Here is a 16,935-nt window from a genome sequence, read left to right on the forward strand (position 1 = left end):
GGGGGGGGGGGGGGGTGGGGGGGGGGGGGGGTGGGGGGGGGGGGGGGTGGGGGGGGGGGGGGGTGGGGGGGGGGGGGGGTGGGGGGGGGGGGGGGTGGGGGGGGGGGGGGGTGGGGGGGGGGGGGGGTGGGGGGGGGGGGGGGTGGGGGGGGGGGGGGGTGGGGGGGGGGGGGGGTGGGGGGGGGGGGGGGTGGGGGGGGGGGGGGGTGGGGGGGGGGGGGGGTGGGGGGGGGGGGGGGTGGGGGGGGGGGGGGGTGGGGGGGGGGGGGGGTGGGGGGGGGGGGGGGTGGGGGGGGGGGGGGGTGGGGGGGGGGGGGGGTGGGGGGGGGGGGGGGTGGGGGGGGGGGGGGGTGGGGGGGGGGGGGGGTGGGGGGGGGGGGGGGTGGGGGGGGGGGGGGGTGGGGGGGGGGGGGGGTGGGGGGGGGGGGGGGTGGGGGGGGGGGGGGGTGGGGGGGGGGGGGGGTGGGGGGGGGGGGGGGTGGGGGGGGGGGGGGGTGGGGGGGGGGGGGGGTGGGGGGGGGGGGGGGTGGGGGGGGGGGGGGGTGGGGGGGGGGGGGGGTGGGGGGGGGGGGGGGTGGGGGGGGGGGGGGGTGGGGGGGGGGGGGGGTGGGGGGGGGGGGGGGTGGGGGGGGGGGGGGGTGGGGGGGGGGGGGGGTGGGGGGGGGGGGGGGTGGGGGGGGGGGGGGGTGGGGGGGGGGGGGGGTGGGGGGGGGGGGGGGTGGGGGGGGGGGGGGGTGGGGGGGGGGGGGGGTGGGGGGGGGGGGGGGTGGGGGGGGGGGGGGGTGGGGGGGGGGGGGGGTGGGGGGGGGGGGGGGTGGGGGGGGGGGGGGGTGGGGGGGGGGGGGGGTGGGGGGGGGGGGGGGTGGGGGGGGGGGGGGGTGGGGGGGGGGGGGGGTGGGGGGGGGGGGGGGTGGGGGGGGGGGGGGGTGGGGGGGGGGGGGGGTGGGGGGGGGGGGGGGTGGGGGGGGGGGGGGGTGGGGGGGGGGGGGGGTGGGGGGGGGGGGGGGTGGGGGGGGGGGGGGGTGGGGGGGGGGGGGGGTGGGGGGGGGGGGGGGTGGGGGGGGGGGGGGGTGGGGGGGGGGGGGGGTGGGGGGGGGGGGGGGTGGGGGGGGGGGGGGGTGGGGGGGGGGGGGGGTGGGGGGGGGGGGGGGTGGGGGGGGGGGGGGGTGGGGGGGGGGGGGGGTGGGGGGGGGGGGGGGTGGGGGGGGGGGGGGGTGGGGGGGGGGGGGGGTGGGGGGGGGGGGGGGTGGGGGGGGGGGGGGGTGGGGGGGGGGGGGGGTGGGGGGGGGGGGGGGTGGGGGGGGGGGGGGGTGGGGGGGGGGGGGGGTGGGGGGGGGGGGGGGTGGGGGGGGGGGGGGGTGGGGGGGGGGGGGGGTGGGGGGGGGGGGGGGTGGGGGGGGGGGGGGGTGGGGGGGGGGGGGGGTGGGGGGGGGGGGGGGTGGGGGGGGGGGGGGGTGGGGGGGGGGGGGGGTGGGGGGGGGGGGGGGTGGGGGGGGGGGGGGGTGGGGGGGGGGGGGGGTGGGGGGGGGGGGGGGTGGGGGGGGGGGGGGGTGGGGGGGGGGGGGGGTGGGGGGGGGGGGGGGTGGGGGGGGGGGGGGGTGGGGGGGGGGGGGGGTGGGGGGGGGGGGGGGTGGGGGGGGGGGGGGGTGGGGGGGGGGGGGGGTGGGGGGGGGGGGGGGTGGGGGGGGGGGGGGGTGGGGGGGGGGGGGGGTGGGGGGGGGGGGGGGTGGGGGGGGGGGGGGGTGGGGGGGGGGGGGGGTGGGGGGGGGGGGGGGTGGGGGGGGGGGGGGGTGGGGGGGGGGGGGGGTGGGGGGGGGGGGGGGTGGGGGGGGGGGGGGGTGGGGGGGGGGGGGGGTGGGGGGGGGGGGGGGTGGGGGGGGGGGGGGGTGGGGGGGGGGGGGGGTGGGGGGGGGGGGGGGTGGGGGGGGGGGGGGGTGGGGGGGGGGGGGGGTGGGGGGGGGGGGGGGTGGGGGGGGGGGGGGGTGGGGGGGGGGGGGGGTGGGGGGGGGGGGGGGTGGGGGGGGGGGGGGGTGGGGGGGGGGGGGGGTGGGGGGGGGGGGGGGTGGGGGGGGGGGGGGGTGGGGGGGGGGGGGGGTGGGGGGGGGGGGGGGTGGGGGGGGGGGGGGGTGGGGGGGGGGGGGGGTGGGGGGGGGGGGGGGTGGGGGGGGGGGGGGGTGGGGGGGGGGGGGGGTGGGGGGGGGGGGGGGTGGGGGGGGGGGGGGGTGGGGGGGGGGGGGGGTGGGGGGGGGGGGGGGTGGGGGGGGGGGGGGGTGGGGGGGGGGGGGGGTGGGGGGGGGGGGGGGTGGGGGGGGGGGGGGGTGGGGGGGGGGGGGGGTGGGGGGGGGGGGGGGTGGGGGGGGGGGGGGGTGGGGGGGGGGGGGGGTGGGGGGGGGGGGGGGTGGGGGGGGGGGGGGGTGGGGGGGGGGGGGGGTGGGGGGGGGGGGGGGTGGGGGGGGGGGGGGGTGGGGGGGGGGGGGGGTGGGGGGGGGGGGGGGTGGGGGGGGGGGGGGGTGGGGGGGGGGGGGGGTGGGGGGGGGGGGGGGTGGGGGGGGGGGGGGGTGGGGGGGGGGGGGGGTGGGGGGGGGGGGGGGTGGGGGGGGGGGGGGGTGGGGGGGGGGGGGGGTGGGGGGGGGGGGGGGTGGGGGGGGGGGGGGGTGGGGGGGGGGGGGGGTGGGGGGGGGGGGGGGTGGGGGGGGGGGGGGGTGGGGGGGGGGGGGGGTGGGGGGGGGGGGGGGTGGGGGGGGGGGGGGGTGGGGGGGGGGGGGGGTGGGGGGGGGGGGGGGTGGGGGGGGGGGGGGGTGGGGGGGGGGGGGGGTGGGGGGGGGGGGGGGTGGGGGGGGGGGGGGGTGGGGGGGGGGGGGGGTGGGGGGGGGGGGGGGTGGGGGGGGGGGGGGGTGGGGGGGGGGGGGGGTGGGGGGGGGGGGGGGTGGGGGGGGGGGGGGGTGGGGGGGGGGGGGGGTGGGGGGGGGGGGGGGTGGGGGGGGGGGGGGGTGGGGGGGGGGGGGGGTGGGGGGGGGGGGGGGTGGGGGGGGGGGGGGGTGGGGGGGGGGGGGGGTGGGGGGGGGGGGGGGTGGGGGGGGGGGGGGGTGGGGGGGGGGGGGGGTGGGGGGGGGGGGGGGTGGGGGGGGGGGGGGGTGGGGGGGGGGGGGGGTGGGGGGGGGGGGGGGTGGGGGGGGGGGGGGGTGGGGGGGGGGGGGGGTGGGGGGGGGGGGGGGTGGGGGGGGGGGGGGGTGGGGGGGGGGGGGGGTGGGGGGGGGGGGGGGTGGGGGGGGGGGGGGGTGGGGGGGGGGGGGGGTGGGGGGGGGGGGGGGTGGGGGGGGGGGGGGGTGGGGGGGGGGGGGGGTGGGGGGGGGGGGGGGTGGGGGGGGGGGGGGGTGGGGGGGGGGGGGGGTGGGGGGGGGGGGGGGTGGGGGGGGGGGGGGGTGGGGGGGGGGGGGGGTGGGGGGGGGGGGGGGTGGGGGGGGGGGGGGGTGGGGGGGGGGGGGGGTGGGGGGGGGGGGGGGTGGGGGGGGGGGGGGGTGGGGGGGGGGGGGGGTGGGGGGGGGGGGGGGTGGGGGGGGGGGGGGGTGGGGGGGGGGGGGGGTGGGGGGGGGGGGGGGTGGGGGGGGGGGGGGGTGGGGGGGGGGGGGGGTGGGGGGGGGGGGGGGTGGGGGGGGGGGGGGGTGGGGGGGGGGGGGGGTGGGGGGGGGGGGGGGTGGGGGGGGGGGGGGGTGGGGGGGGGGGGGGGTGGGGGGGGGGGGGGGTGGGGGGGGGGGGGGGTGGGGGGGGGGGGGGGTGGGGGGGGGGGGGGGTGGGGGGGGGGGGGGGTGGGGGGGGGGGGGGGTGGGGGGGGGGGGGGGTGGGGGGGGGGGGGGGTGGGGGGGGGGGGGGGTGGGGGGGGGGGGGGGTGGGGGGGGGGGGGGGTGGGGGGGGGGGGGGGTGGGGGGGGGGGGGGGTGGGGGGGGGGGGGGGTGGGGGGGGGGGGGGGTGGGGGGGGGGGGGGGTGGGGGGGGGGGGGGGTGGGGGGGGGGGGGGGTGGGGGGGGGGGGGGGTGGGGGGGGGGGGGGGTGGGGGGGGGGGGGGGTGGGGGGGGGGGGGGGTGGGGGGGGGGGGGGGTGGGGGGGGGGGGGGGTGGGGGGGGGGGGGGGTGGGGGGGGGGGGGGGTGGGGGGGGGGGGGGGTGGGGGGGGGGGGGGGTGGGGGGGGGGGGGGGTGGGGGGGGGGGGGGGTGGGGGGGGGGGGGGGTGGGGGGGGGGGGGGGTGGGGGGGGGGGGGGGTGGGGGGGGGGGGGGGTGGGGGGGGGGGGGGGTGGGGGGGGGGGGGGGTGGGGGGGGGGGGGGGTGGGGGGGGGGGGGGGTGGGGGGGGGGGGGGGTGGGGGGGGGGGGGGGTGGGGGGGGGGGGGGGTGGGGGGGGGGGGGGGTGGGGGGGGGGGGGGGTGGGGGGGGGGGGGGGTGGGGGGGGGGGGGGGTGGGGGGGGGGGGGGGTGGGGGGGGGGGGGGGTGGGGGGGGGGGGGGGTGGGGGGGGGGGGGGGTGGGGGGGGGGGGGGGTGGGGGGGGGGGGGGGTGGGGGGGGGGGGGGGTGGGGGGGGGGGGGGGTGGGGGGGGGGGGGGGTGGGGGGGGGGGGGGGTGGGGGGGGGGGGGGGTGGGGGGGGGGGGGGGTGGGGGGGGGGGGGGGTGGGGGGGGGGGGGGGTGGGGGGGGGGGGGGGTGGGGGGGGGGGGGGGTGGGGGGGGGGGGGGGTGGGGGGGGGGGGGGGTGGGGGGGGGGGGGGGTGGGGGGGGGGGGGGGTGGGGGGGGGGGGGGGTGGGGGGGGGGGGGGGTGGGGGGGGGGGGGGGTGGGGGGGGGGGGGGGTGGGGGGGGGGGGGGGTGGGGGGGGGGGGGGGTGGGGGGGGGGGGGGGTGGGGGGGGGGGGGGGTGGGGGGGGGGGGGGGTGGGGGGGGGGGGGGGTGGGGGGGGGGGGGGGTGGGGGGGGGGGGGGGTGGGGGGGGGGGGGGGTGGGGGGGGGGGGGGGTGGGGGGGGGGGGGGGTGGGGGGGGGGGGGGGTGGGGGGGGGGGGGGGTGGGGGGGGGGGGGGGTGGGGGGGGGGGGGGGTGGGGGGGGGGGGGGGTGGGGGGGGGGGGGGGTGGGGGGGGGGGGGGGTGGGGGGGGGGGGGGGTGGGGGGGGGGGGGGGTGGGGGGGGGGGGGGGTGGGGGGGGGGGGGGGTGGGGGGGGGGGGGGGTGGGGGGGGGGGGGGGTGGGGGGGGGGGGGGGTGGGGGGGGGGGGGGGTGGGGGGGGGGGGGGGTGGGGGGGGGGGGGGGTGGGGGGGGGGGGGGGTGGGGGGGGGGGGGGGTGGGGGGGGGGGGGGGTGGGGGGGGGGGGGGGTGGGGGGGGGGGGGGGTGGGGGGGGGGGGGGGTGGGGGGGGGGGGGGGTGGGGGGGGGGGGGGGTGGGGGGGGGGGGGGGTGGGGGGGGGGGGGGGTGGGGGGGGGGGGGGGTGGGGGGGGGGGGGGGTGGGGGGGGGGGGGGGTGGGGGGGGGGGGGGGTGGGGGGGGGGGGGGGTGGGGGGGGGGGGGGGTGGGGGGGGGGGGGGGTGGGGGGGGGGGGGGGTGGGGGGGGGGGGGGGTGGGGGGGGGGGGGGGTGGGGGGGGGGGGGGGTGGGGGGGGGGGGGGGTGGGGGGGGGGGGGGGTGGGGGGGGGGGGGGGTGGGGGGGGGGGGGGGTGGGGGGGGGGGGGGGTGGGGGGGGGGGGGGGTGGGGGGGGGGGGGGGTGGGGGGGGGGGGGGGTGGGGGGGGGGGGGGGTGGGGGGGGGGGGGGGTGGGGGGGGGGGGGGGTGGGGGGGGGGGGGGGTGGGGGGGGGGGGGGGTGGGGGGGGGGGGGGGTGGGGGGGGGGGGGGGTGGGGGGGGGGGGGGGTGGGGGGGGGGGGGGGTGGGGGGGGGGGGGGGTGGGGGGGGGGGGGGGTGGGGGGGGGGGGGGGTGGGGGGGGGGGGGGGTGGGGGGGGGGGGGGGTGGGGGGGGGGGGGGGTGGGGGGGGGGGGGGGTGGGGGGGGGGGGGGGTGGGGGGGGGGGGGGGTGGGGGGGGGGGGGGGTGGGGGGGGGGGGGGGTGGGGGGGGGGGGGGGTGGGGGGGGGGGGGGGTGGGGGGGGGGGGGGGTGGGGGGGGGGGGGGGTGGGGGGGGGGGGGGGTGGGGGGGGGGGGGGGTGGGGGGGGGGGGGGGTGGGGGGGGGGGGGGGTGGGGGGGGGGGGGGGTGGGGGGGGGGGGGGGTGGGGGGGGGGGGGGGTGGGGGGGGGGGGGGGTGGGGGGGGGGGGGGGTGGGGGGGGGGGGGGGTGGGGGGGGGGGGGGGTGGGGGGGGGGGGGGGTGGGGGGGGGGGGGGGTGGGGGGGGGGGGGGGTGGGGGGGGGGGGGGGTGGGGGGGGGGGGGGGTGGGGGGGGGGGGGGGTGGGGGGGGGGGGGGGTGGGGGGGGGGGGGGGTGGGGGGGGGGGGGGGTGGGGGGGGGGGGGGGTGGGGGGGGGGGGGGGTGGGGGGGGGGGGGGGTGGGGGGGGGGGGGGGTGGGGGGGGGGGGGGGTGGGGGGGGGGGGGGGTGGGGGGGGGGGGGGGTGGGGGGGGGGGGGGGTGGGGGGGGGGGGGGGTGGGGGGGGGGGGGGGTGGGGGGGGGGGGGGGTGGGGGGGGGGGGGGGTGGGGGGGGGGGGGGGTGGGGGGGGGGGGGGGTGGGGGGGGGGGGGGGTGGGGGGGGGGGGGGGTGGGGGGGGGGGGGGGTGGGGGGGGGGGGGGGTGGGGGGGGGGGGGGGTGGGGGGGGGGGGGGGTGGGGGGGGGGGGGGGTGGGGGGGGGGGGGGGTGGGGGGGGGGGGGGGTGGGGGGGGGGGGGGGTGGGGGGGGGGGGGGGTGGGGGGGGGGGGGGGTGGGGGGGGGGGGGGGTGGGGGGGGGGGGGGGTGGGGGGGGGGGGGGGTGGGGGGGGGGGGGGGTGGGGGGGGGGGGGGGTGGGGGGGGGGGGGGGTGGGGGGGGGGGGGGGTGGGGGGGGGGGGGGGTGGGGGGGGGGGGGGGTGGGGGGGGGGGGGGGTGGGGGGGGGGGGGGGTGGGGGGGGGGGGGGGTGGGGGGGGGGGGGGGTGGGGGGGGGGGGGGGTGGGGGGGGGGGGGGGTGGGGGGGGGGGGGGGTGGGGGGGGGGGGGGGTGGGGGGGGGGGGGGGTGGGGGGGGGGGGGGGTGGGGGGGGGGGGGGGTGGGGGGGGGGGGGGGTGGGGGGGGGGGGGGGTGGGGGGGGGGGGGGGTGGGGGGGGGGGGGGGTGGGGGGGGGGGGGGGTGGGGGGGGGGGGGGGTGGGGGGGGGGGGGGGTGGGGGGGGGGGGGGGTGGGGGGGGGGGGGGGTGGGGGGGGGGGGGGGTGGGGGGGGGGGGGGGTGGGGGGGGGGGGGGGTGGGGGGGGGGGGGGGTGGGGGGGGGGGGGGGTGGGGGGGGGGGGGGGTGGGGGGGGGGGGGGGTGGGGGGGGGGGGGGGTGGGGGGGGGGGGGGGTGGGGGGGGGGGGGGGTGGGGGGGGGGGGGGGTGGGGGGGGGGGGGGGTGGGGGGGGGGGGGGGTGGGGGGGGGGGGGGGTGGGGGGGGGGGGGGGTGGGGGGGGGGGGGGGTGGGGGGGGGGGGGGGTGGGGGGGGGGGGGGGTGGGGGGGGGGGGGGGTGGGGGGGGGGGGGGGTGGGGGGGGGGGGGGGTGGGGGGGGGGGGGGGTGGGGGGGGGGGGGGGTGGGGGGGGGGGGGGGTGGGGGGGGGGGGGGGTGGGGGGGGGGGGGGGTGGGGGGGGGGGGGGGTGGGGGGGGGGGGGGGTGGGGGGGGGGGGGGGTGGGGGGGGGGGGGGGTGGGGGGGGGGGGGGGTGGGGGGGGGGGGGGGTGGGGGGGGGGGGGGGTGGGGGGGGGGGGGGGTGGGGGGGGGGGGGGGTGGGGGGGGGGGGGGGTGGGGGGGGGGGGGGGTGGGGGGGGGGGGGGGTGGGGGGGGGGGGGGGTGGGGGGGGGGGGGGGTGGGGGGGGGGGGGGGTGGGGGGGGGGGGGGGTGGGGGGGGGGGGGGGTGGGGGGGGGGGGGGGTGGGGGGGGGGGGGGGTGGGGGGGGGGGGGGGTGGGGGGGGGGGGGGGTGGGGGGGGGGGGGGGTGGGGGGGGGGGGGGGTGGGGGGGGGGGGGGGTGGGGGGGGGGGGGGGTGGGGGGGGGGGGGGGTGGGGGGGGGGGGGGGTGGGGGGGGGGGGGGGTGGGGGGGGGGGGGGGTGGGGGGGGGGGGGGGTGGGGGGGGGGGGGGGTGGGGGGGGGGGGGGGTGGGGGGGGGGGGGGGTGGGGGGGGGGGGGGGTGGGGGGGGGGGGGGGTGGGGGGGGGGGGGGGTGGGGGGGGGGGGGGGTGGGGGGGGGGGGGGGTGGGGGGGGGGGGGGGTGGGGGGGGGGGGGGGTGGGGGGGGGGGGGGGTGGGGGGGGGGGGGGGTGGGGGGGGGGGGGGGTGGGGGGGGGGGGGGGTGGGGGGGGGGGGGGGTGGGGGGGGGGGGGGGTGGGGGGGGGGGGGGGTGGGGGGGGGGGGGGGTGGGGGGGGGGGGGGGTGGGGGGGGGGGGGGGTGGGGGGGGGGGGGGGTGGGGGGGGGGGGGGGTGGGGGGGGGGGGGGGTGGGGGGGGGGGGGGGTGGGGGGGGGGGGGGGTGGGGGGGGGGGGGGGTGGGGGGGGGGGGGGGTGGGGGGGGGGGGGGGTGGGGGGGGGGGGGGGTGGGGGGGGGGGGGGGTGGGGGGGGGGGGGGGTGGGGGGGGGGGGGGGTGGGGGGGGGGGGGGGTGGGGGGGGGGGGGGGTGGGGGGGGGGGGGGGTGGGGGGGGGGGGGGGTGGGGGGGGGGGGGGGTGGGGGGGGGGGGGGGTGGGGGGGGGGGGGGGTGGGGGGGGGGGGGGGTGGGGGGGGGGGGGGGTGGGGGGGGGGGGGGGTGGGGGGGGGGGGGGGTGGGGGGGGGGGGGGGTGGGGGGGGGGGGGGGTGGGGGGGGGGGGGGGTGGGGGGGGGGGGGGGTGGGGGGGGGGGGGGGTGGGGGGGGGGGGGGGTGGGGGGGGGGGGGGGTGGGGGGGGGGGGGGGTGGGGGGGGGGGGGGGTGGGGGGGGGGGGGGGTGGGGGGGGGGGGGGGTGGGGGGGGGGGGGGGTGGGGGGGGGGGGGGGTGGGGGGGGGGGGGGGTGGGGGGGGGGGGGGGTGGGGGGGGGGGGGGGTGGGGGGGGGGGGGGGTGGGGGGGGGGGGGGGTGGGGGGGGGGGGGGGTGGGGGGGGGGGGGGGTGGGGGGGGGGGGGGGTGGGGGGGGGGGGGGGTGGGGGGGGGGGGGGGTGGGGGGGGGGGGGGGTGGGGGGGGGGGGGGGTGGGGGGGGGGGGGGGTGGGGGGGGGGGGGGGTGGGGGGGGGGGGGGGTGGGGGGGGGGGGGGGTGGGGGGGGGGGGGGGTGGGGGGGGGGGGGGGTGGGGGGGGGGGGGGGTGGGGGGGGGGGGGGGTGGGGGGGGGGGGGGGTGGGGGGGGGGGGGGGTGGGGGGGGGGGGGGGTGGGGGGGGGGGGGGGTGGGGGGGGGGGGGGGTGGGGGGGGGGGGGGGTGGGGGGGGGGGGGGGTGGGGGGGGGGGGGGGTGGGGGGGGGGGGGGGTGGGGGGGGGGGGGGGTGGGGGGGGGGGGGGGTGGGGGGGGGGGGGGGTGGGGGGGGGGGGGGGTGGGGGGGGGGGGGGGTGGGGGGGGGGGGGGGTGGGGGGGGGGGGGGGTGGGGGGGGGGGGGGGTGGGGGGGGGGGGGGGTGGGGGGGGGGGGGGGTGGGGGGGGGGGGGGGTGGGGGGGGGGGGGGGTGGGGGGGGGGGGGGGTGGGGGGGGGGGGGGGTGGGGGGGGGGGGGGGTGGGGGGGGGGGGGGGTGGGGGGGGGGGGGGGTGGGGGGGGGGGGGGGTGGGGGGGGGGGGGGGTGGGGGGGGGGGGGGGTGGGGGGGGGGGGGGGTGGGGGGGGGGGGGGGTGGGGGGGGGGGGGGGTGGGGGGGGGGGGGGGTGGGGGGGGGGGGGGGTGGGGGGGGGGGGGGGTGGGGGGGGGGGGGGGTGGGGGGGGGGGGGGGTGGGGGGGGGGGGGGGTGGGGGGGGGGGGGGGTGGGGGGGGGGGGGGGTGGGGGGGGGGGGGGGTGGGGGGGGGGGGGGGTGGGGGGGGGGGGGGGTGGGGGGGGGGGGGGGTGGGGGGGGGGGGGGGTGGGGGGGGGGGGGGGTGGGGGGGGGGGGGGGTGGGGGGGGGGGGGGGTGGGGGGGGGGGGGGGTGGGGGGGGGGGGGGGTGGGGGGGGGGGGGGGTGGGGGGGGGGGGGGGTGGGGGGGGGGGGGGGTGGGGGGGGGGGGGGGTGGGGGGGGGGGGGGGTGGGGGGGGGGGGGGGTGGGGGGGGGGGGGGGTGGGGGGGGGGGGGGGTGGGGGGGGGGGGGGGTGGGGGGGGGGGGGGGTGGGGGGGGGGGGGGGTGGGGGGGGGGGGGGGTGGGGGGGGGGGGGGGTGGGGGGGGGGGGGGGTGGGGGGGGGGGGGGGTGGGGGGGGGGGGGGGTGGGGGGGGGGGGGGGTGGGGGGGGGGGGGGGTGGGGGGGGGGGGGGGTGGGGGGGGGGGGGGGTGGGGGGGGGGGGGGGTGGGGGGGGGGGGGGGTGGGGGGGGGGGGGGGTGGGGGGGGGGGGGGGTGGGGGGGGGGGGGGGTGGGGGGGGGGGGGGGTGGGGGGGGGGGGGGGTGGGGGGGGGGGGGGGTGGGGGGGGGGGGGGGTGGGGGGGGGGGGGGGTGGGGGGGGGGGGGGGTGGGGGGGGGGGGGGGTGGGGGGGGGGGGGGGTGGGGGGGGGGGGGGGTGGGGGGGGGGGGGGGTGGGGGGGGGGGGGGGTGGGGGGGGGGGGGGGTGGGGGGGGGGGGGGGTGGGGGGGGGGGGGGGTGGGGGGGGGGGGGGGTGGGGGGGGGGGGGGGTGGGGGGGGGGGGGGGTGGGGGGGGGGGGGGGTGGGGGGGGGGGGGGGTGGGGGGGGGGGGGGGTGGGGGGGGGGGGGGGTGGGGGGGGGGGGGGGTGGGGGGGGGGGGGGGTGGGGGGGGGGGGGGGTGGGGGGGGGGGGGGGTGGGGGGGGGGGGGGGTGGGGGGGGGGGGGGGTGGGGGGGGGGGGGGGTGGGGGGGGGGGGGGGTGGGGGGGGGGGGGGGTGGGGGGGGGGGGGGGTGGGGGGGGGGGGGGGTGGGGGGGGGGGGGGGTGGGGGGGGGGGGGGGTGGGGGGGGGGGGGGGTGGGGGGGGGGGGGGGTGGGGGGGGGGGGGGGTGGGGGGGGGGGGGGGTGGGGGGGGGGGGGGGTGGGGGGGGGGGGGGGTGGGGGGGGGGGGGGGTGGGGGGGGGGGGGGGTGGGGGGGGGGGGGGGTGGGGGGGGGGGGGGGTGGGGGGGGGGGGGGGTGGGGGGGGGGGGGGGTGGGGGGGGGGGGGGGTGGGGGGGGGGGGGGGTGGGGGGGGGGGGGGGTGGGGGGGGGGGGGGGTGGGGGGGGGGGGGGGTGGGGGGGGGGGGGGGTGGGGGGGGGGGGGGGTGGGGGGGGGGGGGGGTGGGGGGGGGGGGGGGTGGGGGGGGGGGGGGGTGGGGGGGGGGGGGGGTGGGGGGGGGGGGGGGTGGGGGGGGGGGGGGGTGGGGGGGGGGGGGGGTGGGGGGGGGGGGGGGTGGGGGGGGGGGGGGGTGGGGGGGGGGGGGGGTGGGGGGGGGGGGGGGTGGGGGGGGGGGGGGGTGGGGGGGGGGGGGGGTGGGGGGGGGGGGGGGTGGGGGGGGGGGGGGGTGGGGGGGGGGGGGGGTGGGGGGGGGGGGGGGTGGGGGGGGGGGGGGCTGGGGGGGGGGGGGGGGGGGGGTGGGGGGGGGGGGGGGGGGGGGGGGGGGGGGGGGGGGTGGGGGGGGGGGGGGGTGGGTTGGGAGGGGGGGTGGGGGGGGGCGGGGGGGGGGGGGGGGTGTCTGCTGTCAGGGGTGCAATTGTTAAGCTAGAAGCACCAAAATTTCAGGGTATCTTTAGGAGACTCTCCTAATGATACCACCCAGGTTTGGTGAAGTTTGGTTCAGGGGGTCCAAAGTTATGGACTCTCCTATTAGCTCCCGTTGGAAACAATGGGGGATGGGGCACCCCCTTTGGGAGTCCATAGCTTTGGACCCCCTGGACCAAATTTCACAAAACCTGGTTAGTATCAATAAGATACTCTCTTGATGATACCTCCCAGGTTTGGTGAAGCACCTGCTCTTAACCACTACGCCACATTGAAAGTGATGCTGTTTCAGGGTGGGGGATAATCCACCCCCATAACTTTGGACCCCCAAAAGTGTAGCCCCCATCTTCTATTAGCCCATAACTTTGGACCCCCAAAAGTGTAGCCCCCATCTTCTATTAGCTCCCATTGGAAACAATGGAGGATGGGGCACCCCCTTTGGGAGTCCATAACTTTGGACCCCCTGGACCAAACCTCACCAAACCTGGTTAGTATCATCAGGAGAGTCCCCCAAACAATCCCTGAAAGTTTAGTGCCGCTAGTCCAATCAATGCGCCCCCTGCAGGCCAAAAATAAAAAACACTACAAATGTTTTAGAAACTCACAAACGGAGGGGTGGAGCTTCGGACATGAATGGGGGGTCTGAACCTGAGAACCCCCCCCTTACCTACGTCCTTGAGAACCAGGTTTGTTTCCCCACTCCTACACATGAAGTCTGCTGGGTGACCTTGGACTAGTCGCAGTTCTCTCAGAACTCTCTCAGCCCCACGTACCTCATGAGGTGTTTGTTGTGGGAAGGGAAGGAGTTTGTATGCAGTTTTGAGACTCCTTACAAGAGAGAACAGGGGGGTATAAATCCAAACTACCACTCCTCTTCTTCAAATCACATGCAAAGCACTGTGCCTCTCTTTTTCTTGAGACCATGTCCAGAATCTAAGGAGATCATAATATTTGTTTTAATTTAGTGTTTAAATTTAGTGCTGCTGCTGCTTAACGGTGTACCTTTCAGTTACTGAGTGTCTCTGTATAAACGTACGCACCACTCAGTCTTTTAGCTGACTGGATTGAATTTAATTTTTACAGGACTGGAAAGAGTCACCATGCTGTATCTTGGCTTGCACAATGTCCGGCAAACATCCATGTTCCCGCGTGACCCCAAACGTCTAACGCCTTGAGAATGAGAGGTCTGAAGAAGTCTTTCTCCCTGCTCTCAATGACCTTATACCCAGCATAATGGAAAGTTGTCTAATCAACTAAAGTGCCACAATGACAAATGTTGAACTCATTTATTACTAACATCTCAAAGTCAAGTATTTTAACAGACCTGGATTCTGTTGTAGAAAATATCAGCTTTTTAATGAGAACATACGTGAGGAAGTTGAGAATATCATGTTGTACTTTAGGATGTTTCTGAACACTTGAATTTTAGTAATATTCCTAGTTGTGTAATAAGGATGCTTGTTCTATTTTTTAACACAATAACAAACTATAGATCTCATGCAAGAGACTTGGAAAGTAGCAGGTTACACAAGGATTATTTTGAGAAGCAGCTGAGAAATGATGGACAGTCTGAATTTACTAAACTGTAAACACAGGTTGCAATAAATCTTCTACATATACTGTGTCTTTTTTTTAATTCCCCATGTGTTAGAATTTGCCTTACTTAGGAGCTAGAAGTGTGCCCACTCACTCATCCCATAGTTTGCTGTCCTTGCAATATGTATGTGAAGAAACCAAGTTTTCCAATTCACTGAGATGATTTTATTCCCCTGGGATCTTGGATTAATCTTTTGGTAACTCAGTTAAGGCTGGGTTTGGACTCTTATGCATGCCGTAGAACATACCTTTTAATAAAGTCTGTTGCTTTTTATTGGAGAAAAGGTTCAGGCTTAAGTATAAGGCAAAGAAGACGTATTCAAATACGTCTAAATTCTTGGCATACACTTACATGCATGAAGGCAGGTGAATCAGCATAAATGAAAACATCAGGTGGGAGGCACTGCAAGATGGTTTCAAATCTGCTACTGTTCCTGATAGAATCAAAGGTCACAGTCTCTCTCCCACCTTCTGATGGCCATATGCTGCTTTCCAGAAAACTGGACTACTGATCTTCTGACTAGTGTAAGCCAATCAAGAACATGATTCAAAAGATGATTCTGGAAGATGAGTAAGACTTGCCCCTCGCACCTGACCTAACTGATGGCAGATCAAAGTCAGATCACTTTGAAATGCAAAGCTGTTCATCTGGGCTTGGAAATCATTTGTCATGAGAATCCCCCCGTTCGTCACAGTTAGATAAGATCAGGAAGGAGGATATTGCTCTAAGGTTATGACATGACCAAACAACTGATTTACAGAAGGGTTACCATCTCTTGACAATGTAGTGGTATTTTGAATACTATCTACTCCTCAAAAAGCTGTAGCAATAGTTGATGAAACAGCAGCAAATACGCCAAAATCAGATTAATAACACAGCCCACCTTTCTGCCCAATGGGGACCCAAAGCGGCTTACATTATTCCCCATTTGTTCCTCACAAGTCCATGAGGTAGGTTAAGATGAGAGTATGCAAGCAGTCAGTCCAAGGCAATCCACGACACGAGCAGGATTCAAAAACAGATCTTTGTGAGATATTCTAACAGCTACACCACACTGCCTCTGGCAGCTTAGGGAACTTCTTAAACCCCCTTTCTTGTGTAAAGGAGGACATTTCAAAGGGCAGAGTAATGTTTGGAGCTATAGTGTGCTAGGATGTTCCAATTCCTTTTCTAGCAGTGTGGAAAAATGTGATTTGTTTTGGAAGTTTTGACTGTATAAACCCTCCACCTTGAATTTTAAAGGGGGGGGGGGTTGGTCAATTAGCAGAGAAGGGGGGGGGTCAATTGCTCTCTGGCCTTTCTAAACTAGTTTTTAAAAATACCCTGATAGCTAGAGATTTGGAAGACTTATGCTTCTAGAAAATAAGTTATTTGACCCCCAGTTGATAGGCAAGCAGAGATAATAAAACCAATTGGCACAGAGAGGTCTCTTTTTTTGCCGATTCCATCCAAGCAGATGGAGCTCTTACCTAGGCTCCTGCTGCAGGCAGCCATTAACGGGTTGGAGGGTGTCACTGAAATTACATGGGCTGGAACATTCCATGTTTAGCACTCCTGAGTTCTGCCTGCAGCTAGTGGCCTATTTTGAGGCTCATAGTTTTATTTCCTGAAGAATCACACGAGCCATAGACAGAGGGATTATTTTCTTATTCTAGATTTCCTTAGTGCCCTTTTAAAATGTTGTCTGTTACACAGATGAAAGTTCAGAGCATTGTGTTATTTTTAAGTATTATCAAACACATACGGTACATAATGTAATTTTCCACATACTCTATAAAAGCATGTGTCTTTGGCAGGTATAACTCATCAGATAACAAAGCTAGGTGCTTCAAAATTGGCCGCCACCCAGCAAAATGCCACTACGTTTAGGTGCCTCTCACAAGACAAGGCCTTAAAACAGGTCACAAACATGGTGTCTGCAGGGTTTTTGCCCAGCAAGGCTTCTGATTAGCCATGCATTTTTAAAAAAAACATTGTTTTGGCGGCAACTGCCACCATCACACTAGAATCTTTACAAAGTCATTCTGATTTTGTGGGGCCGCTTCCACCTCCTATGGCAGCCAGAACACTATGTCAAAATTCCAAGGCTGAGGACCCAACCTTAAGATAACAGCCCAAGACGTGTGATGACTTTTCTTACCTTAAAAAAAAGGATCAAGCAGGTTAAGGTTTATAGAGATTGCAAAAGTTTATACTCTGCATGACTGCATTTTGATTGGTCCTGATACAAACTATTTGAGTCATTGTCCATGTGGAGGCGATGGGCTTTGCTAAAATTTGAATTCTGAGGTTTTACATCATTATTATCTGACCTGCTTCTTAGAAGTTTTCCAGCACCGAGGAATTGGACTTTTGACAGGAGGCACCAGTATTTTCTCTATTATTTTAAAACATTTGTATCCCACCTTTCTGCCTAAGTACGACAGCTGCTCTGTCATGGTTTTTTGAAGAGTCATCAGCAGTAAAAAGATGTGGATGCAATAGTCTGTGCAAATTGTACAGCTTTGGAAATTTCAGTTTGAGCAAAGGTACTTTGTTTTGTAATGAACCTGTAATAGAGATCATCATCCCTTTAAAACAAAGGTCACAGTAAAAATTGAGAAGTCATATTAACCTCTGGGAACCCGTCCAGTTGATGAAAAGCAGGGGAGGCAGCTTAGCTGACAGAACAACTCTGAATAATAAACACTGGAGTCTTCCCAGAAACACTGATGTCCATTTTTTAAAAACACTGCTTGTGTCTATTCTGGCTGTATTTAAGTTGCTAAGTGGATTATAAATAACAGCTGATCACTTCAGATTTAGTACCAACCAATCCAGGCTCCAGAAAGAGTTGTTTTGTTCAGATAATCAAACTGGAATCAAATTCAATTACCTTTTCCTTTGCAGAGCTAGCACTGTCTCTGGAAGATATCCTTAACTGGATACTACATTCCAATAAACAAAGTCATAGGCTACTAATACATCTTTAAAGGTTTTGGGGAAAGCATGTTGCAGAACAAATTAAACACCGATTTCTCTTGGTGTACTCTCACAATTTTCAGTTCACCTCATGCCTTACACATGTATCCTTTGGGCATGGCGATGTTCTAGGTATGTCATTTGCAGTTGTAGTGGCAGACTGCTGGATTTAATTTTTCTCAGTTATTCATGCTGGCAACAATGAAGACCAATTACCATATATAAGTCAACCTTTTCAGCACATTTTTTGCGCTGAAAAAAGCCCCCCTCGACTTATACGCGAGTGAGGTGTATTTTAAAAAATATTTTAGGGTTTTTACTTTGTTGGCCTCCAGGGGGTGCAGTTTTTAGGCTAGTGGCACCAAAATGTCAGGGTATCATCAGGGGACACTCCTGATGATACCAGCCAGGTTTGGTTCAGGGGGTCCAAAATTATGGACCCTCAAAGGGGATG

General features: G+C 78.2%; 1 protein-coding gene across 1 annotated transcript in view; it reads left to right on the forward strand.

Moving 5' to 3' along the window:
• The window catches only part of DARS1 (aspartyl-tRNA synthetase 1), a 73,446-nt gene extending 59,904 nt beyond the window's left edge, over positions 1 to 13,542 (forward strand). The window contains exon 8 of the mRNA XM_048484497.1: positions 12,979 to 13,542. Coding sequence (XP_048340454.1) covers positions 12,979 to 13,098 — 120 coding nt within the window. The 3' untranslated portion in view covers positions 13,099 to 13,542. The remainder of the gene's footprint in view (positions 1 to 12,978) is intronic.
• The last annotated feature ends 3,393 nt before the right edge of the window (positions 13,543 to 16,935 follow it).

This window comes from Sphaerodactylus townsendi, linkage group LG02, assembly GCF_021028975.2.
Source record: "Sphaerodactylus townsendi isolate TG3544 linkage group LG02, MPM_Stown_v2.3, whole genome shotgun sequence".
NCBI lineage: Eukaryota > Metazoa > Chordata > Lepidosauria > Squamata > Sphaerodactylidae > Sphaerodactylus > Sphaerodactylus townsendi.